The 23,669-nt window shown below is 31.7% G+C and overlaps 2 protein-coding genes across 2 annotated transcripts; both read right to left on the bottom strand.

Annotated features, from left to right (window-relative positions):
• Positions 1 to 2,220: 2,220 nt before the first annotated feature.
• On the bottom strand, positions 2,221 to 6,977 carry LOC137933398 (uncharacterized). The gene is made up of 7 exons (XM_068777346.1): positions 6,864 to 6,977; positions 6,465 to 6,555; positions 6,278 to 6,382; positions 5,626 to 5,742; positions 4,236 to 4,384; positions 3,793 to 3,970; positions 2,221 to 3,099 (listed from the first exon to the last, which is right to left on the bottom strand). Exons 1-7 carry the CDS (start codon positions 6,945 to 6,947, stop codon positions 2,927 to 2,929), a joined length of 897 nt encoding a protein of 298 aa, XP_068633447.1. The 5' UTR covers positions 6,948 to 6,977; the 3' UTR covers positions 2,221 to 2,926.
• A 2,204-nt stretch (positions 6,978 to 9,181) lies between these two features.
• Positions 9,182 to 15,192, bottom strand: LOC137933345 (uncharacterized). The gene is made up of 3 exons (XM_068777267.1): positions 14,936 to 15,192; positions 12,005 to 12,147; positions 9,182 to 10,198 (listed from the first exon to the last, which is right to left on the bottom strand). The coding sequence occupies exons 1-3, from the start codon at positions 15,002 to 15,004 to the stop codon at positions 10,084 to 10,086; spliced, it is 327 nt and encodes a 108-aa protein (XP_068633368.1). The 5' UTR covers positions 15,005 to 15,192; the 3' UTR covers positions 9,182 to 10,083.
• Positions 15,193 to 23,669: the final 8,477 nt, after the last annotated feature.

The following is a 23,669-nucleotide window of genomic DNA, read 5'->3' as shown; positions in this document are numbered from 1 at the left end:
AGCACTAGTGAACAAGATGTTTATGTAAGTTGGATTGATTTGTTAAACTGTCAGTATCTGTATAAAATATACATGGGACAAATTATTTTTCTTAGTCCGTTTAAGGAAGCGATTGATGACATATGTGGGAGAAATTATGTGATGTAAAGCTTAGCAAATCCTGTTTCATATTTGTTCGACTAGGTAAGGAATAAAACGATCACTTGAAAACTAAACTTTAGAAGATGCTGTTAAAGAGATTTTTCGATAAAAAGTCAATTTCTTCTCCTCTAATTTCTTCTCAACAAATACAATGTAAGATCCGCAGTTTAAATGTCTTAATTTTACACCTCTCATTAACGTGTCATATACTATAAAAATGTAGTGATTTTCGCGCAGAGCACAGACGTAAAGGACAGCATTCGCTAAATTTAAAGCCTGAGCCAGAATTCTTGGCTTAGTAAATAATCAATTTGGGCTAAACATACTCAATTCTCACTAATAGATCAGAAGTTTCTACTTCTGGTTGTGTTCTAAAGGAACCTAACCAATATCTACATCAACCACAAGTAGAAAGACAATCCAACTCAATTAATTTTTGGCTGAATTACGGCATTTACGTAGGTTCGTTTTGAACTGATTTTTAGAATATTTTGACAATTTTTATTTGGTAATCGCACTCCTGGGAATAAAGTGTCAATAAATCGAAATATCGATACTTTATGAACATCGAATTATTTTTTTCTATTCGCTTATCCCTAAAAGCCACAGACATTGTATGAAATCTATGATACAGATAATAATACAGTTTCATTCTAATTAATATACTCGCAGAGCCCAATTAATGTAATCATCTGTTAAATATACTTTTCTTAGCAAGTGTATGATTCTAGTTGGTATCATTAATTGTACATAACAATTTGGTTAAAAGGGTACCTCTTTAAAAGATACCTAATTTTTTTAATATGTTTAAAGAAAAATATCATTATCCATTTTTATTGACTATGGGTTTGTCATATAGATAATAAGATGTTCAGTCATTATTCTCTGATACTCTTCTGATAAGTGTAGACCACCAGTTTTCAATCTTCTATGGTATATCGCTCCTTTTATAAGGAAAAATTAAATCCTTTTGATAAAATATTTAATATACCGAGTATAACTATAATAAACATGTTAATACACAATTTTTGAAATAAAGAAATTGTATTTGAAAATAGACATATTTCATCATAATGCCCTTCATTCTTTGCTCCGTACCCTCCCTACGAAAAATTTCAGCTCCTCCCATATACACGGCAGTAATATTCCCGTTGGGTAATTTATAATATAGACAGACATTTTGCACTTGTTAAAACGTCTAACACGTAATATATTAATAACTAAGAAGATATGGGTTTTTTTGGTATATCTGTCCATTGAACATAGTATCGTATAAAACATATGTTGATTTGTATGAGTTTTCCTGTTAAATGAATAAAGTTTCGGTAGTTGGAAAAATATAAATCTAATTTTTTTGCTTAAAAGAGATCAATTAAATTACTATTTCTAACCACAATTCTCGCATTGAACAAATACATTACCGAGTCATTATTAAAGATTTAAAAAAATTTCAAACAACACCAAAATCATTTGTAATTATATTTTTATTTTATGGAGAACAGAATTTGCAAACACAAAATTTTCTAATTTGTAATCAAGGTAATGAAATGGTATATAATTTTTTTACAGACTTTAGCGTGTTATTCGAATTCTGTAACATCAGTTATAAATAAGAAATGTAGAAGTTAATTTTTTTAGCTGTTCTTTAGAATTTTTTTAAATTGCATACTGCTTTTTACAACTAACATATTCCCCGTTGTTTAATTTAATGGATACTAAGGAACCCATAGCCACGCAAAAAATTTACAGTATTGAGTATTAAGTGTGTATTAGCAGTAAAATTTTTACAATCTCACAATTTAATTATTCCCCTTTTACACTAATAAAGATACCCACCAATATAAATATCCAACAATATAGATTAAATCTTATAAAAACAGTATTTTTTGTTATTTAACAATGATTAAGATATCATGTATAATCATGTTTAAAATCGTTATAGCTTTATGCTTACAGATGCAATTTATTTATTTGTGTCGATAGAAGACCACGCCAGTGGCCTATTAACTTGTAGAAAATTACATGTTTGAGGAGACAAGAAAAAAAATAAAAAATTTTTACAAAATTTTATTTAGGAACCAAAAAATTACTAATTTTTTTTTATAATAAAAGGAAAAAAAGAAAGAATGTTTTTTCATTGGACATGTATCAAATCGAGTTTAAAATGGAATTGAATCTATTACATAGGCCACAACAATACATTTTGTACGGAGTGCTGCTATATCCGTCGTGATATTTACCCATGCTGAACATGCTGATTATCAAAAATATCTTGTAAATATAACTAATTTTTGAAACCATCAATTAAAACGATTCAACAGTTTTGATAAATAATTCAACTATTTCATTAATTAAAAATTACATTTATAATAATGTGCTGAAATGGTATAATTGAAAGAGTTAATTAAAAATTTATTATGAATATAAAACATAAGTAGGTCCAATGAAAAATTATGTTTATAAGTAAATGTAAAATATATAAAATATATAAAATAACGGAATGTTGTCTATAGTAAGTCAGAGTGAAAACTATCAACCTAAGTATGACCTGCATACCAACGATTGAATTACTGCGACTTGGTCGACACTGGAGACGACCGACTATACATTGCCATCAATATTCACATATACTATAAGTAATAGTACAGCGAATAGCGTAGCGTTACAAGACAACATCACATTACTTTTAGTCTTAAAGTAATCGAGAATCCAAGTTACAGTGCCGTATATATTTGTTGAAAGCAAGCCCGGTAATAACATGTTGTAGTCTTACTGTAAGCTACAACTAGTTCATGTTGAATGACGACCATATCGAAGAGCTCAAGTTTACGGATGAAGCAGACATAGACGATGGTAGAGTTGTGTTCGAGCCAGTGAAACACCCTCCATTATTCGAAAATAGAGACGGTGATGAAGGTGCCCGGCGGCGAGACAGAAATCCTCCAGAGCGCTCCGCTCCTATGAATAATCAAAATATTTTAACAATATGTACCATGTACATGATCTTACATATTCTTATTAATATACATGGTATATATAACAGTATATGTATTATCATATACAGATTAGAAACAGGTGTAAAAGCTTTAAAGGAGTGAATGTATAGCCAACTTGTGTAGTAAGAGACGACTTTGAAACTGTTAGAATGCGACAAACCAATAACATCTGACGTTCTTTTTATTTTTCCTTTGTTGTCTATTTGTATGTTAATATGCAGAATTCGAATTTTTAATCGCCTTATTACTACACGACTATTACGTAATTTATTAGTTCATAAAACATTAATTTTTAAATCAAGGGTCGGAATCGGAATAATAAATAGTATTGAGCGACAACCCAAGCAGAATGTGTCTAGTATCTGGTCACTCCATAGAGCCCGTTCAAGCGAGATTGGCGACGTTTTACTCTGGTGAAGAATCTATGAAAACGAAGAATCTAAGAGTCTACCGTCCCGCGTGAAGAATCAGGGTGAAGCTCTGAATTTAATAAAACTAGATTTAGGCTAGGCTCTGAATTCAATAAAACTAGATTTAGGCTAGATTCTCAGCAATACGCCAACTTCAATGTGAAGCTATAGATGGTACAAAGAAAGCAAGTAGCCAGAAGGCAGAAACCTTTTGTCAAAAAAAAAAAACAAAAATGTCAGCTCACCAGTGTGAGACGGCTCAGGGCAGTATTTGATGGTGTGTGCTCGGTCGCCGGTGGCGCCGCAACGCGGGCAGCGGAAGGCCCGCAAGACGGGGCACAGCACACGCCCACGCCAATCTTTCAGTGCGTGTGATGAGTAACACTCTTCGTTCTCGCCATTATTTTTACAGAACGCACATTCCTGTCAGAATGTATAATTTTTTTAAATCGAAAAACCGACCAGAAGTTACAAAGTTGCTCTTTTTAGCTCAGTTTCTGAGTATAAAAATAGCTATATCAATCAATCGAGCAAAGGCTCGGTCTTTTTGTGCAAGTTTGCAAAAGTGTCTTAAAGACTTGCCACAATTCACAAATAGGCCCTTGGGCTCTGGTAAAGAAATTTAATTTGAGCACCTTCGGGACAAACATTTGAAAATAACAAAAAATAAAGTAAATCGAATACGAACACTGGGCAAGGCGCGTCTCGTGCGCTTGTTACTGCAGACTTTTGCCACCTCCTGGAGAAGCTCATACAGCAAACTGGGGCGGATGGCTCGCAGCACTGTTAGTTGTTCACGGTTCAGCATCGACACGTAGTTACTGGCAGATGTCAAACCTTATGTGATGCAAATATAATATTAGTTGTAACATCCGGCCAAATTATTGTAGTATAAAGCGATCACCTGGACCGAGGCTTTCCGGTGAGCCCGTGAGCTTCACTACAAATAGAAAGGGTTTTAGGCCAAGCGCCCTCTGCGGCCTGCCCCGTAGCACCCGCGGAATCAGAATCCGCAAATAACAATTGGGCAGCAGTGCAAGTCAGGTCAACATAAAAGTCGAACTAATACATTCTCATATACTACATATAGATAAATAGAGTTTTGGTAAATATTTTCTTCTTCTTAGTCGTTTATCTTCATTGTTGCAGGTCGCGCCTTTATGGGAAGCCTTAGTCAAGGATTCGACGAGTTGTCTTCGACGAGGTCTCTGCGACCTGCTTTTCCGAGTGATTCGGTTAATGCGAGGCCCATGACCACCCGTAGAGACCGCAAATCATATTGATAATTCATTTATGAGTTTAGAAATGTACATATGCTGAAGTCAGTTTCAGTAATACACTCGAGAATTATAAAGTAAAATATAAGAAAAGTATTGCCGGAAGAAAGTTCAACAGCTCCAACTACTATGTATTCAAAAAAAGTTCTGAAGTAGACACCATTAACGTCCGCCTATAAGGTGGACAGACGATCATCTAAAGATCGTTGGAAACCGCTGGAAGCAGGCCGCTTCTTAACGGTTCTATTAGAAATCTATGGTGGAGGCTTATGTCCAGGTGTGGACGACCTATGCCAAAAATGATGGTGACGACCATGATTGATCAATAAAAATTGGATGTGCAATTGAACAGACAACTCCATGACAGCGAGCCCAAATTTCGATATATCCTTATATTACTATTTATTGATTCCTATTTGTTAATAGTTAGAAGAAGTTCTTAAATCGAAGAACTAACGATTAACATCGAAATTCGAATCTAACATGTGTTATAAATGTGCCATTTAATATTTTATGAAACTTTAGAGCCTGTAAGAAAGCTTGAATTACTACAGTCTATTTTAACAATTGACAAGTTACATCAATGATTCATTGGAATATTTTCTTTATAAAATCTTTCAATGCCCTATTTAAACTTGACATAATTAATATGTTTCTCCGTTCAAGTCATTGAAAGTTTCTCAATAAAAAACAATTGCTTATTTAATAAATAATATTAAATATTGTAGTCCCATACCGCCGGCCTATACCGAAGTCACAAGAATCAATTCTTTACACGATTAAAAGTTCAAAAGTACCTACTTTTTATCAAGAAGTCATATGTGTCCATCATTTCGCTGTGTCTGGCGTTAACGTTGTTTAAGTCCTCGGCCCATACGTTGTTATTTTGCAACGGTTCAGCTGTATCAGTCAAGTTACCTTAAAATTGAACTCAAGTTTCAAACACTCGTTTGAGTAGAAATATTTTTTTTTTATTAAATTTTAGCCTCTAATAATAACCCCTTTAAAAATCTATATAAAATGAAAAGCAGAGTTTTCATTTCATTATTAAAGCTTCCCAGAGGCTTGATTTCAAGAGAAGTTTATAAAGCATTGTTGACAGTAGATATTTGGAATAGGCAATGATAATTTTAAAATACAATTATTTTAAAAATGATATATGTTTATAATAATAAGTAATCTCACAATAAAGCGATATCATTGTCTAAAATGAGCTTTTTCTTATTTGAAAGTAAAGATTTAAACCACTGCACGGACTGAATATGAATGCTTGTGTCTCGGTTACATCTCATAACCTAAGTAAGAAATTCAAAGGAGTTGGTAATTTGTAATTGTTGTCAAAGTTATATTTTCGTGGGAAGACTAGTTGAAGTTTATTTATTACATTAAAAAGGCGATTGTAAAGCGAAACAAGAATAAAAAACAAGGCGAGCTATTTGTTGTACATATTTACCGTTTAAATAATTTTGAGCGTTGTGCTCTGTGTCATCGAAAAGCATATCGGAACGAGTCAGGCGAATATTCAAAAAGGCTTCATCAAGATCGTTACTCGGAGAACCTAGTGGTTTAAAAAAGACACATTAAATTCATAAACATATTTCATCAAAAACTGTAGTAATTGTAGAAATTCTATATTAAACCTGTATCCGATGAGCGAAGTTCATGTGGACGCAGATACTCTTTGTCAAGGCGACTTTGAAAAGGAGCTGCCAAAGGCGAGAACACGCTTTCCTGTGATGTAGAGAAATAAAAGGAAAAGTATTCTAAACGTAAAGGTTTACAGTCGAGTAATAATCGAGGCTCATTTTAATCATATTGTATTGAACAGCCATACCATTTACCTTAGACATTGTTTTATTAAAATGAAACTGGTTGATAGATTGAAAAACAAGTTAATGTATAACTATAGTATTATTACAAAATAAAGCTTAGATAAAAAGCTTAGGTAAAAGCGGAATATTTCAATGTGTGGCCGACGGCCATCTTGTTTCACACTTTTGAAGCCATTTTAAAATAATGAACCGAAATAGAGAACTTACTGTGGTTGGTGTTACTGGAGTTTCGTTTGTAGTTGTGAAAATATTAGTCTCCTCTGCTACACTAAAACTATATCTTGAGTCCATTATAAAACTTTTACAAACAAGTATTCTTGTTAATAGTCGCAAGAAAATGAACTCGACTGCGTCAAGTAGGAGAATATATACTCGTAAACACACCACACACACATACTGATGCATACAGATAGTCATTTACAGGTGTGTATTAGCATTTAAATCAATCTACCCGCAATTTTTTTAAGACTCGAACGATACGAGGTATTATTTTTTATTTACACCTTAAAACTAATACATATGAAATGTTATTTTAGCCTTTTTTTAAAATTTCCATCATATAGTTCCAAGTTGTAACTAAATATTAGTTATATAAGATAGGTTTAGTAATACAAACCGATCAATGTGATTTCAGACCCATAAAAAGTGAAAGAAATCAAAGATACAATCAACAATGAGACATTATTGGTAAAGAATTGTATTTCCATCTTTCGATTAAATTTGAACGTACTTAAAAATTATATTTTTTTATTATGTGATTTTTATTGCTAACGGTATATTTAATAGAACGATATTTATGTTTGTTAGCTCAATTAAGGTGAAATTAAGTGAAGATATAAACAATATAGTATTATACTAGATCAGTATTCTGATAGTAAACAAAAACACAATAATATTTTATCCATGTAACTAGGGTAGGACATGAAAAGTTTTAGTAAACCGGAATGCCTGAGGTTAAAAACAAAATGGTTATTAGGGATCAATCTTTGTTTTCGAGTATTGTACATGTACGGAACAACTGTCACTATTTTATGTAGACGTATTCGCAGGAAATACAATAAATAATGAAATTCTGATATAGTTTTTGTTCTATTAGATGTATAGTTTCAATTCATGTTCAAGTCACTGACGTTTTATTTGATTTATTTGCCGTTTTATTTGCCTTAGTTTTAAGAATAACTCTTTTATGTTCGTTGTTATATTATTAACATCAATTTTTTTTGTGAATGTATATGTATATAACGTTTTGTACTTTGATCTAGAAAAGTTCTCAAAAAGTTTTCTATCATATGCCCATCACCTCTAGTTTTAGGTAATTAATATGTGTTTGCATTTTAGTTCTGAAGTATTGGAACTACTAATAGATTCAGTTCTACTTTTTAGTGTAATCGTGAACTTATAAATGACTTTTTTTCCAAAACAGTCCTCCCGATAATCTAGGCATCGTGGCATTTTGTAAGAATCCATGCAGTGGACATTCTTGGTGGTATTTTATACCACTGTGATACTTTGAAACCATGTTCAACGAAGTTTTTCTCTCATTTTTGGGAATAAATGAAGATTGCGTCATGCAGTTCTTTCCTCGCCAGTGGCAGTAAAATTGCTGTTATCCAAGTGCGCTGACACGTTGTCCTAATGAAGGAGGGACTCTTTCCCTACGCTTCTACTTGCTTCATTTTTATATCTTATCAATTTTTCTGAAGAATCATACCAACAAATCGAATTATATTAAAGAACCCAAGCTAATAAGTTAATTCAGTGGAACATCCTTTATCGGACGGATCATCACTGAGATTATATGGTAGCATGTATAATATTCTTAAGCCAGTTGTCAAAAATGAGACAAAACGTATTTTGACTGAGACCACAATGAAAGTCCTAACAAATTAGACAAAAAAAATTTCACGAGTTAAATCTATAATGACGATGAAACTTCAATTTGAGACTACCGCCAATTTAAGTCATATGATGTAGTTAAAAAGGTTAAAAGTTATCTATTTTCAATTACAGGTATCTATTTTGAAATTTAAAAACAAATTTGAATACTTTTCTTTGGCAATGTTAAAATAACTAGCGGGGTATATTTAAATTTTATTTTATTTTAGTTTATATGATTAATTTAAGATTTTTTTGGAGATTGCTTTGAGGTTTGTTAAAAAAGTTACGGATATTACTACTTCTGTAGTAGTATCCGTAACATTTCCGATAGAGAATGGTTACACTTTATTTGCTATATTTTTCGTATTCTGTTAAAAAAAATCTTCAATTGTTTTACAGGCAAGGATAACATTGAAACCAAGCATTCAATAGCCTAACATTTAAAAATGACTGTGTGTTTAAAATGTATATAATGTCCAGAGACAAATGTAGAAACTTTTGTTTTTTTTTACGGCAATATTAAAGCAACTTGCATTATTACCTTTAGCATATGCCTAAGTGCTAAAAGGCATGAGCATATTCTGGAAGATAAACCTAAAAACATTTAGTGGTGAAATAAAACACACTAATTTTTTTTCACCTATTTATTAACACAAATACTAACATTTATGTAATTTATATCTATAAATTTATTATGACACAAAGATGTATTTAATATCTAGCTGCTTATACATAAAATACTTTATAAATAATAGAAAATAATGATTCGATGGACAGGCAAGTCATCGCGTCAATTATTTTTTGTTATAGATAAATATGCATTTATCTATTATAGAAAACGTCTACAATATATGCATAAAGGAACATTGACTAAAATCTAATAAGTACTTTTAAGTGAGGCACTTCTTATTTAAATGTATTAACTTTTTAAATTTACATTTATATACTAACTTGTGTGGATATATGTACAATATTTGATGAATTATAAGAAAAATAAAAGGCGGAAATTGTACGGCGGTGAAATTAATGTTACTTATAACACGGAAAGGGGGCGAGTTGTTTTTATTATTAGAGAAGGCAAATGGGATTAAGTAAAGGTAAAAAGAAATATTCTTAATTTAAATTATTCTTTTTTATAATTCAGCCTATGATTGTTATTAAAAATACGCAAGTATTTTTTCAAAATATTAGTTTGAAAACCTTATCATATAATTTCTTCGGTTCGTCTTACTAGAATCAAGACAGTTCAAAAAAATTAATATTTCGAAATTTAATTAAAGTAAGAAATCAAAATCCGTCTGCATTGAAATGCAGTTATCATTGTCCGCAGGTCTAGCCATCGTCATATGTCGGCGCACAGTGATGATTCAATGCATTTTTAATGCGAATGGACAATAACGTCTATTACAATAAAAATTAACGATTTTTAGCCTGTAAATATAGTTGCCAGTTGTCGTGGAAATTGTATAGAGGTTAAGCTTGATGGATAAAGAGAGAGGTGTATGCAGGATGTTGACTTAAGGCGTCGCTAGCCCTTTGGTCGCACGCGCTAGCTCTCAGCGTTTTCTTCATTGGGGTTGAGGGGCCGGCAGCGATGGATGAAAGCGTTCACGTTTTCATCGTCTTCGTTGATTTGACACTTCGTGCCGGCAGCGCAGTTGCAACTGTAAATAAAAAACAAATAGATTTTGGCAATTTCATTTAAGTCTAAATTCTCAAACTAATTTCCATAAAAGAAATAAAGTCTGAAAGCATTCGGATATAATTTTACTTGATGAAAACCTGTAGTCATGTCTTGCTTTTACGGTTCGTAACGAAAAATCGAACAAAACAATCTTATTTCAGATTAGGGTAGGTTAGATGCAAAACATAAAACATTTTCAATGACGCCCATCTGAGATTTTGTTTTTTTTTAAGTATATAATGTACGCAAAAAGTTACTTTATTTACTGTAATTAGTGAATATTTATTGAATGAAATAAACCATTTATGCTATTGTAAACTTAATTGATGAAGAGTATTTCTTATCTTTGTTCTTAAAAGGCGAGTTAGTAATGCGCAATACTATAAAACAAATTTAATTATAATTAACATGTGGCTTTACGAACGGGATGAAGTTGTTAATGAAATACCATTAATGTAGTAGTTTTAAGTTTATGTAGGTCACAGTGTCATGAGCTCGTTATCGAGAAACTTGATAATGTGATTGGTTAAGAGAAATATTTACGCATTACTATCGAGTGCTCTGCGTCATCTCATATTTACTATCTTGTTTTTTTGAACCTTTCTTTGTATCAATATCAATCAATGCAACAAAAGTTACCTCTAAACGAACTTTTAAGGTACATTCCTACTTAATGTTTTTTTTTTAAATTATAGATTAAGTCGCTTATTATCACTATTGATTTATTATATTTGAAGAAAGGATATTTACCTTACTAGTGTGTTGACAAGGTTAGGATGACATAAGAAAGTCGAGAACGAATGAGATTAATTAAATTAAAAAATTATCTAATTAAAAAATTATCTATTATCAGGATGATAGGCTACAAGTTTATAACTTTTAAAGTTGTGAATCTAGAGTTCATTTGCTCTCAATTAAAGTACGGTGCGGACTACCTAAAATTCAATGGTTTTACAAATAATAAATAACGTAATTATAATATATAAAAAACGCGTATCCAAAGTTCGGATAACTACATATTTTTTATGTTTACTATCTGACCATAAAGACTTTGTACTGCCAGAAGTTATTGGTCTGTCACATTGCAGTAAAAAAATATTTTTTTTAGAATAATCACTTTATGCAGGAAGATTTTCTATAGGTGTTAAAGCTGTAGCTTTTCGCTGCTAAATATACTACGCAACTGCTACTCCTTTGAAGATTTTACACCAGTAATCAATCATATATTTAAGAAAATTGTTACGGCAGCCTAATGTTAGTAAACTTGATGAAGTGACTACGCAAGTTTACTTTTTACAAAGAAGTTTATTACAATAACCATGCTGTAGTTGCAAATATCTATTATATTTTAACACTTCGATTTAATTCTATATTAATTCGATTATATTATCTCGCAATTCGCCATTACAGTGTAATAAATGTTATTACATCTTATCAGTAATAATAAGTGTGATTCATTTTAAGACTATCGTGGTGTTCATAATGATATCAGTGAGATGTTAAACTTTGAATGACTTCATTACTTAAGATAGTATGATTGTAATGCGTTGAATGGACTTTCAAGACCGGTATAAATATTTTCATCTATAGGTCGTAATCTTTAGAGATTCATCATTATCATATCAGCTGATAGAAGCTCTCTGCAAGGCATAGCTCTCACTCAAACATCACCACGATGACTAGTCTTTCGCTGCCCGCAATCAGCGACGTTCCGCGACCTTCAGCTAGCTTATTATAATCGAATGTTTGGACGCATTTTCTAAATGTAAAGTCCATGAGTACTTACTATGCATTTTCCACCTTCGTGTCGATAATTTTCTGACGCGTTATATACACGGACCAAGCGCAGGGTGTTTGTGGCATACAAATTTTCTCCCTTGTCCCAGCTGCGGCTGTTTTCATAAATTCTTCTTCCAAGTTCACTGCCCGCTGTGAAACGAATACAAGTTTATCAAATTAAGGCCATGTTATAAGTTTTTTGAACAATGACCTGTGGCAGAGGTATGCAATAATTTTTTTTAATATGCATGTGCTTTAAAAAAATTGTTGTTTAATTATGCATTATGTATTGCTTTTAATAATAAAAACAGTGATTTTATGGAATTATTATTAATTATTTTATACGGTATGTTTCGTGGTAGTACAATTAAAAATATACGCTAGTGTACGGTCAAGACTTTATACATAGTACGTACAAAGCGTTCAAAGATAAGAACGTTTTAAAGGGCAACTGGAGAATTCACTATCTTGATACAAAGTTCATACGAGACGTCAATGCTTAGGTTATTGTTTTACTATATTTCTTTAACAATGAAACAAGATTAAAAAATATTCGCTTCGCATGCTAATATGGCGTAATCGAACGTTTACGATTACACGATAGTATGAAATTTAAGCTTTAATGCGATTTATTTTCTGTTTATAAAGATTAGTTATTTTTAAATTATTTTATTTGGGAATAATCCTTTTACGAATAAACAACAAACAAAACGTTTTTGTACAAACGCTTATTTCAAGTTAAAGTATTTTTATTTAAGGTATAAGAGGCATTTTGAAGCACTTTTGAATCGCCGATATTTTTACATTATAAGTAATAAGCTATAGAAGAGCCGGTCAGAAACTCAACAGTTGCTCTTTTTAAATTAAATCTAATAATGTTTAATGTATACATTATATTATCAACCTTGGCATCATGTCAGCCAAAGTTTCACACATTTTGATCGACTAAAACTTCTCGAATGCTATAAAATTTTTCAATAATGTACTTTTAATTTTAAATTTTAGAAGGTATAAACTTATGTTGTGGAAATTTACATTTCCGTACATTTAAACCCTGAAGAATTTGTTAAGACGAAATTTACGCTATACTCGTTAATTTTTATATATTTATACAAGTTTTACACGTTTAGATCAACAAAAAACTTAAAAAAAAGAACACCCCCTCTACCCCACCTCTTGCCTGTGGCCCATCGGAATTCGGTAGTAATAGACGACACGGGCAGCGTACGCAGCGCCCTTGATAGTATCCGGCGTCCAGTCACGCCACACGCGGCTTACGATACCACACACTACGAATTATACAATGAATGGCAAAATCGCGCACATTATAAAACTCGGCACCGTACTCCACGGTAAACAGGAAGCGAAGCTCACCCGCGTAAACAACATCGGGGTCGTTGACCATTACGTTTTTCTCCAACTAAAATACATTGTTCCATTGGAGAAAAACATCTAGCCGAGTCACGGCCACGGGTGGCGACTGACTCATGGAATGTACGGGGAATTAACGGGAGCATTATAAACGCACGTTAAATCGCAATCGGAAATAGAAATGTCGGGGTTTATACCTCCATTGTTATTTGGAGAGCAAAATACGAATATTTTATTAATTTTATTTTGGCACCACGATATTTAATTGTTTACTAATCAATTATACCCGAATCGTAACTGGGAATATAAAACGTAATTTGATAACTTGCTTTATCTGGCAACAGTTACTTTTGTAATCTATATGCGTTATTTAAATTTTACTATACACATTTTTATTTCTTTTATACTTTACTATTATTAAAGTATGTTGTTTAAATATAATATTATTATAAACATTACACAACAAATGTTGCCTGTTATGTATTTTATTAAATAACCAAATCAATAATTTAATGTGATAAAATAAGTATTTTGTTCTATATTTAATATTGCATTAATTGCATATGATTGTAATAAGTTGTAAATAAGGACCAAAGGAGTCTTAAAATATTTAGTTGGTTGATTCTATATGTCAGCGTTACGAGATACTTCAATTTACCCTTAATCTCCCTACCTGCTTTTAAGATCCGCAGCCAACTAATAGCCGGGACTAGTTAACACTTCTATCTCTGTCAAGGTAAACGAATAGAGATGGATTGAACTGCAGTGTGCACGTCTATACACTTTTTTCTCAAAAAAATAAGACTTCGTGAATTTTCTAGCAAATTATTACTTTCACTGTATTTTGTTTTTTGGATTTATATGCCTTGATGTCTTCCGAATCTGTAGATTCACTAAAATTTATTTATCACGTTACTAATCAACTTTTATACTTTCAATAATATTTTATTTTTAAATGTTCCAAGTTAATAAAAGTAATAAATTTTATAAAATGATAAAATAATTATTAATGTATTGTTGTAATTAATGTCACATTGGTAAATAAATATTTAATAAATCACCAGTTAATATTTTGGTTATTATTTTGGATATCAAAATAATCTACTCCATAGCGACTTAAAGATAAGTAAACAATGAAAACTATACGTAATTTCGTCTTTATCAAACATCAAAAATTCTTTAAAAAAGCCATGGCATTATCAAGACATAAGAAATCGTTTGCTTTAACTGTCGCATTGACGTCACAAAAATAATGGTTACCCTATTTTTAAAAGTACCTACGTGACATTTTGCACCTGTACACTATGGGTACAATTCGTCGTTAACTGATGTTATTTTTTAAATATTACCCTTTACATTTGTTTACTCAGCTCATTACAAATTAAGAAATGATGTAATACTAATAACATAAGTAATAATTGCCTAGTAGGATTTTTTAAATGTATGTAATACAGATAATGCTAAGAAAATATAAAGAAAAACAATTAAGTGTTAAATAGTTTTTTGATTTAAAAAAATAATAAAGGAATATAGAAAGACTTGTTCAAGCGTTAAATAAATTACTTACCCTGAGTCTGGGCACCATGGCAGCGGTGAGCGCGAGCACGGCTATGAAAATGAAGAGTTCTCGTCTCATGGTTAAATTCGGTGTGTGTGAAGACGCAAGTGCTGAGTTGTAAGTTGAAAAACAATTGTAATGCGCGCGTTTGCTTTGACGGCGGCGACGGAGCGAGATTGAGTGGCGCCGCCGGCACGAAGCGCAGTTATATGTAGCACTGGCTGCTACACTTCCCCACCGCCGCCTCTCGCAACACCGTAAATCTATACGAAATCCGCGCCCGGACTACAGCGTACGTACATATAAATTAAAATTATTTAAACGTCATATACATGAATGGAAGCCCGACGCGACGCGGACAGCCAATGGTCGCGCATTACTTTAATAAACAACAATCGTGTTTGTTATTAGCACCGCGCGAATACTACGCGCACTTCATTACTACCTTCGATATATCCCAAGTTGTCGATAACGTACGCTGCCCCCGCAATCCGTGCAACAACAACACAGCAATTATTATCACTATTAACCATTAATATGTGTAAACAGCAAATCATTCTGCACTATTGAAGAACGTAAATAATTAGTCTAAAATTTATAATAAATGCCTAAAAAGCATTAATAAATCCTGCGTCCTACGGAATACAAAAATTAAATGATGAATTTATTTGTTTCTTTGCATGGACGACTGACAATTATACATAAATATATTCGCACAAAATAATAGTAAAGTTAAACAACATTATATTGTGTTACAAATATGACGTAAATTAATTTATAGACTACGAAAAAAATATTTAGGGTTAAACACCTGCTCATCGAATGTCATGGAGCCTACATACAATTTAAAACGTTTTGCTCGCTATAAATTTCAAATATGTAGGTTATAAGTAATAGCAGAACGTTGTATATGTGTTTCCTGTTTTAAAAACAGTGCTTTTAATTGTTACCTTTACAAGAAAAAGTATGTTTATCCTTAATAAGATTAGTTGTAACAGAACTAAGTTTGTCCCAACCCCACTTAAGAATAAAAAAAACACCAAATGTTTATATATATATATATATATATATATATATATATATATATATATATATATATATATATATATATATATATATATATATTTATATATATGTAATTGATAAATTAAGTGTATTATAATAAAATGTGCATGTTTTTTTTTTTAAATCTTAATTAATCTTTAAGAAGATATGTAAATAAATCTTCAAAACATGTAAAAATATAATCTGTATTTAAAAACTTTCGATGAGTAGTATTTGAGAAATTAAACTCGAATGCATCGTGAGAACGTTTTATAAATCGTAGGCCAAACACGCCCACCCTGATGCCTAGCGAGCGTATGTTACATCATCCTTTTCCACAAAGCTGAGGGAGAAATAATTGTCCATTTTACGTCATCCCTTTTACAGTTTCATTTTCCTATTTTGCAATTAAAAAAAAATTCTTTGAATGCCAGCTCAGTGTTCCAAATTTTTTTAATTACTACAACATATGCGTTCTACTTTTGCACACAAGCTGATATATACTAAAAGTAAATGACAAGATCGGCTTGTAATATAATATCTGATACAAAGATTTTTCTTCATGTAATATCATACTAAAAGCGGCCTCTCAAAGGTCGCTGGGTCAACTCGTCTGAAGAAATTTAATTATTTTAACATCGCAAAAATTTTTAACATAAAATCACTAAAGAGAAAATTACAAACACAAATGTAAACACCAAAAAGAAAAGTCATTTAATTATAAATCAAATGAACATTGTAAATGATTATGCAAATAGTCTATCATAGGATTCTTCCATAATATTTAGTTTTTCATTATTAAGGTTTATCACACTCGTTAACATTTAGCTGTTATTGTAAATTCGTTATAAAAAATTATCATATCCCATACTACGCAGTCAGTCACGGGTCTATGATCCATACCTCGATAGGAATTTTTATATTTCCACAGCTAGTATTACGCTACAATGTTATCGAACGATGAATCACAAGGTTTCGACACCATTTCTGTGAACTTTATGATAACCATTCAGCTGCGTCCCTTTTAAAATCTTAATTCACAGTAAAACTCCCTCATTAAGATAAATGTATTCATAGAAATAAATACATTGAACACTCCTTCCATTGAGAGACAAAACTTTTTCCTTATTCATTACGTCTTATTTAGTTTATTACTTAGATAAAAACGCTTGCCTTAATATAATGTTACATTAATGCTTTTAACTAAACAACCATTACGTGACGACCTTTTGGTCGACTTTATTCATTATCTAACATTTAGGTTTTTTCCTCAGAGTTTGCCGACTACGAACAAAAGATTTCTTTACGCAATGCTTTCAAGCTTTCAGACTAAACGTCGTATAAAAAGAGTGCAAAAAGAGTCATCTGCAGATGGAGTATCTACTTGCAACCGAATCCTTTTTCGATACGCAGTAAGGCTTAAAAAAATTAACAAAAACGCTATAATCTAAACAAAGCGCTATGCATCATTTTTAATTTAAAAAGGTGACACTGATAATAACACATAATGCCCAAATAAATATCAGGTTATATTTTGTGTTATAAAATAATTTCCTTTTCGCTACGTATACTAAGTTGATTGGTTATAGATATAAAAGCTTTAAAGCAGTGATTCTTTAAGCCATTTGTCAACAAAAAGCTTTAAAGATTTTACACCTATTTCCACTCATACTTGTATAAAGGGAACAATCTGTAAAAATATAACATAATTTCATAATTTTAATATTAAATTTTAATATTCCATTAGAATGCGACACAAATAATTTTTAGTACTTTTCTTTTAACTGTTTGCTCCGCAACCCAGGGGACGTTTGCAAACTCCGACAGTGTATTGAAGGCGTTTGAAGCCTAAAACCTCATTTATGGTAACGAAGGTCGAGGGCACACTGGAGACGCTCGGCACGGGTCGCTACTTACTACAATTTCATCAAATTGGAAGTGCACAAAGTTCTTAGATCGCTTTGACGGACGCTCCGTGGGGTGGCTAGACTTTACGACACCACGAGGGCTTGTGCTGTCACTTGTCGATAATCCTATCTATTTAGATATCCTCCCAGTTTAGCATTCACACTTGGTCGATTACCTGACTAACGTTACTACCACTTCTCTAAAGCGTTAGCGCTGGGAGAAACACTGGCGGAATAAACTCCAGAAACGCTTCTATCTAGAATTAGTGGGTTGGCGATGCTTGTGATACACGAGCTGACATTGATTCTGAAGAGACCGGTTAGTTTTCGAACGGTTGTGAAATGTTTTTGTGTTTCTTATCTTGAGATCGACGCATCGTCGGGAGACTCAAGCGCATATTTCGGTCTCAGGACGCCGCGGCGTCTGAATGGGCCGGGTGTGATTATTTTTGCCAGACTTTGTCAATCGCTTTAACCACGTCAAGAAAGATGGCTCCTGCAATGGATTCCTTAATTCGCTTGTGCTCCGTGATGCACATGATGGGTACAGGAGTGTTTGTCACGAAAATCAATTTGCACGGGAATTAAAATTACTTTCGCCTCCGTCAATCTCCTAATTCGGGTAAGGATTAATCTTTCATAGATTTTCCCAAAAGTTTTAAGCGGTCACAGAGGGCTTTAAGAACCCTGTGACCGTCGCACTTTTCTACTTTTTGGAAAAGAATCCATTAGTCATATATAAGGACGTTGAAAATACGGACTTAGAAATGGATGATATCAGTCGGAAGAATATTGGCTACCTTATGGGTACCTATCCTCTCAGTCCGGTGATTTGCGCGGCGGTAGATTGCAGATAAAATTTAGAACTTTGTCACACGTAACCGGATCTACTGAATCTAAGAGAGGCTCCTGGAAGTGCCTTTCAAACACGAGATTCACCTTTCGGATGTGATCTGGATTGCAAGGGGAAAGGTTGGGGAGTATTGGTCCCCTAGACTTGGCTAGGCATTTGACCTTTTCCTCGTCCAGTGAAACCGAAATTGGATTATTCAGGAATGTGAGGGTGGCATGGTCGTGCGTGCATGTCTTCCCTATTAAGGATTTAGGATTCTTCCGATAGTACAAAGACTTAAGAAGCAAACAGTAAATAATTATTGATTTTTTAAATATGGATCATTAAAAATTCGAATTTCGTAAACCCTTATTCTTATTTTAGTATTACCTTATTAATTATTTCTTAAACTATTGATTTTTGGATTTAGTGTAACATACGTTGTTGGCAGCTAATGACCTATGCATTCATCCTTTTAAAACTTTTAGTCCTAAAATCAATGAATCTGTTTATTTACACAGAGCAAGTAATGATTATTTAATATATTATTTAACATAATGTAATATATTTTAAGAGAATATTAAAATTAATTTATTTATAACAGACTAATAAATGCGTTAACGTTCATCTTCTTGCAAAGCGGTCAGAAGTGCATGAGACTGAAACAGGGCGACGCTAGTATAAAAAATATCACAATGATCGGATGATGTGAGTAACAATCCGAGAAAGAGATACAAACTAGTAGACAATCTTGTAAACGATTAACCGTTGTGACTTTCAATCAAATGCCTTCCATAGTAAAAAAAAGTCTATGCAGATTTGACAATGAATATAAGATATGGCCGGTTAACTAGCTTCGTAATATAATTTTTGTTTAAGTATTTAACCTATTTGAACAAAATATAGGAGTAAATATTTATAAAGTTGCTGATAAATCTAACACCGAAAAGAAATCAATACGTTCGATTTCGTCGTAATATTACTCGATGTTCAATGAAGTATTATTTATTATCACAAATTGTGACAAGAGTCACGCATGTAAACATTTACGTTCTAACGGATATTACAAGCAATTAGAGAAATAAAACATTTTTTGTTTTGTGATAATAACAATATATGTTACTTTGATGTTTTCGGATTCATTTACCTTGGAAAGCTTATTTCAATTATTATGTTCTGCTTTAGATAAATATTATATTTATATCTTTTCCACTTTTCAAAAATAACGCTTGTTGAAATTAAATTGTTATCGGTAATTGTTTCATACGATTAACAATATATTAATAAAACGTATTATATTAAAAAAAAAACAAATAATCATAACACTAATATTACTACGTCGATTCTTATAACTAAAAGACATAACAGTGCCATTACGTCCTAACTCCGCTTTACTAAAATATGTTCGAGATAAGCCTGTTACTAAAGTTATGTTATGATACACAGATAAATATTTGATAAAGGAAATGCTGATAGTATATAGTCGATTAAATGTGTTAAGTTTTAAGTCTGAACTTAAAGAAGGGTAGATGTGTTATTATTATAACTTTATGTTCGAAGATATTTTCAAGTAAATGGCGGCAAAAGACGTACGAGTGGAGACCTTGATAAACTGCTATGGAAAATGCTTTATTCCGAGAGAATTCTATTCTGAGAATAGCTCATGCACACGGGTGCCAGTAAGTTTAATGGAGTGCAATGTAGTGCATAACGCAGTCGAACACATTATTTTAAGACGCTAAAAATATCAGTCATTTAAAAACTGTTAACATATGACAGACAGGCGACAGCGTAGGCTTATTGACGCAGAGTATACGTACTTAAAACATATTATTCTAGGAAAAAGACGACGCAATATTACAAAACAGTCAAATCAGCATACAGATTACATTTCTGAAACTAGAGTGCTGCACGGGATATGTATATTACTTGTTTGTACCTGTCCATCAAAGAATAAGTAATGTCTACGATTTTTTGTTTGACACTTCGTCTTTAAAAGAATGTCTTATTTAAGAAAATTGCATCTAATGCCATTTAATTACATAAATGCGTAAATAAAATTGTGAATGTAGAATTATAAACAATGTATTGTTTTTTTGATTTTCTTACGTAAATGTTTAATTCTCATTTCATATATACTTAAATGTAATTCAACAGTAACGATTTAAAAAATAATTACGATGGTTAATTGGGATACAAAAATTCATTAACATTTTTATTGCCTATCTATAATAAGTTGTAAAAAAATATCAGATTCGAATGACATTTGAAACAATTTTATTATATAAGAATTTACATCGAGATATGCCGACAAACATAATTTTTGTAAACTACAAGGTAATAACTGTTGAATTTTCTGAGATAACAATTTGTTAAAAAGTAAAATAAGCAAACTGGAGGACTTCGTCTGAACACATTTATTCGTAACAAAAATTTTTACGACTTTTGGCGAATACGAACTTAAGTAGTTAAAATAAATGTATTCGTAATGAAATAAAATATTTTAGTTCGTAGTTGGTGCTGTTGTTTATTCGAATCGGAGCCAGTCTGTCGCGACATGCTTGAAAATAATTGCATAAATTCATTTTATATTGGTTACAAATAAGGAATCAAGTTATATTTTATATGTAATATAATTAGAAGAATAATATTAATTTAGGAAATAATGTTTGTGGATATTTCACAAATAAATTATGATTTAATCTTGAATTTACGGGACGATCCGTAGGGTCTGGACTTCTGCCAAAGATGTCTGCGTCAATCTCCAAGCTCGTCCTAACGAAATGTTAATGAGTCGCGGTACAATCCTGCACGGCAATAATAAGACGGCGAAACATGTAATTTATTCCACTGTCTGTGTTCTCGTCTACAGTTTGGCGTGAGTCAGTACGCAGTTTCACCGATACGGCCACATGTCTTCTGGACGCTTTTTTCGTATACACGTAAATGTACGTTTGACATAGCTGTATAGGGCGCGGCACGCCACAAATATCCGTTTGTCCCTTCTCCCTACTTTAAATCGGGCGAACTTCAAATTGAGACTTATAATCATGAGTTTATAAGGAAGTCTTATACGGTTTCAATTGCTCTTAATGTACAGGTAAATTGCTTTGAGTTTAAATTAAATTACTTTTTCACAACGTCAACAAAAGTCTTATAAAAGATGCGCAGTATAACTAATTACCATAAAATAAATAATGACCTTATCGGCACATAATATCTAAAAAATACATTAGGACTTCAGATTTATGGTCGAAATATACATCACTGAGTGACATTTTGGTGACAAACAAGAGATTCGATTACCCTTTTTAACGAAAATGTTTATAATGGTAAGATAGATTAGAATTGTATTTACTTTAACAAATAAACCTCATTTCATCAAATATTCATCAGTGGTATTAGAAAAAGTAAGTTATTTATAGATTTCGTTAAATTATGTTGTCAGATATGTCTTCGTCGGTCAAAAATCCGTCGGTTTAATGTAAAAGTAGCAAAATGAGATCCTAATGTTTATATCAAAATTATTAATAGTGAGCGTCTTCTCAGAAGAAAAGGTGTAAATAAAGGAACCGAAATGTTTTCAATAGAAAAATGATACAGGGCAAATACACTGCATCTGATTAAATCCCTACAAAGACGAACATAAAACTTAAAAATGTTAAGCAAAATAATGCCGATTAAAATGTTAACAATTACCGCACAATTATTATAACTCGAATTGAAAATATTAGAAAATTTAATATACCTTTATATTAAATTTATTTGATTTACTAGTTGAACAACGGTATATCGATTTCAAATGTAAGTAAACTCTGTCTAATTGAAAAAGGCTTATCAATATACATAAAATGGAAGTTCATTTTGTTAGGTTATTTTAATTAAAAAAATTTAAGTCACACGGTGTAACAGAAGAAACATTATTAACACAACAACGGACAAAGTTCGAAATATAGTTATATTATATTTCTGAATTAGATATGCCACGAGTAGTCTTTTTGACCGAAGATATAGATATAAAAGCGAGGCAATACATGTTAAATCTTGTTTAGACAGCAATTTGTCAGCTACGTATCACGTGGAAGATAAGTCGAGCAACTTTACAGGCAGTAGGCCTCCCAAAGAGGCCCTCTAAGTAAATACAATTGCTTATATCTGACGACAAACAGTATTGCGTAAGTATTCTGATTTAATTGTTGCGCAGTTAGTGAAATTACTGGAATAACGGTGACCACTGGACGATGTTGTATTATAGAATTTTGGATTATAAACCTTTGTTTGTAACTAACTTGTGCGCAATTACGAATTTTAAAAATGAAATTTGGTATTCTCTCATTTTACAATTACATTAATACATTGACCCCGAAAAGATTAATATCTTTTTCTGCATTTAAGTAAGTAATATATTATTACTTAATTTTAAATATATATTTAATGATAATATTATATATATATATATATATAATTTAGTAAATCAACGTTGAGTGGACATAAATAAAAAGGTAATAATAGTTCAGCGCGGAGGGATTGATTATGCAATGTTTGAGATAGTGTAATAAACTTTGATTAGAGATTTCAATACATACTGCAATTATTAATATATGTACATTTGACTGTTTCCTTTGTTTATTTTATTAATTTGGAGGATTTTCGCTCTAAACTTTTTATTTAAGTTTATGTTATATATAAAAGATATTCTTATAATTTAAACATATAAATGAATAAATAATAGTGCTGATTAACAGTTTTATATATTATTATTAATAAACCAATGATACAATTTTATTACGAACATATAGCGATTTGTTACAGGTGTAAAAGCTTTAAAGAGGTAAATGTAGCTCATTTGAGAGCAAAAAGCTTTAACGTCTTAATTTTATTACAGGTTATATATTTTAGAACTTATTTCCAATCATTCTGTATAAAATGATCACTGTGAAACCCTATTGGAATAGGGCAG

This window comes from Battus philenor, unplaced genomic scaffold, assembly GCF_028537555.1.
Source record: "Battus philenor isolate CCGP_79_NKW_IND1 unplaced genomic scaffold, ilBatPhil1.0.hap1 SCAF_13, whole genome shotgun sequence".
NCBI classification, from domain to species: Eukaryota; Metazoa; Arthropoda; class Insecta; order Lepidoptera; family Papilionidae; genus Battus; species Battus philenor.
This window is presented reverse-complemented; position numbering and strand designations above follow the sequence as displayed.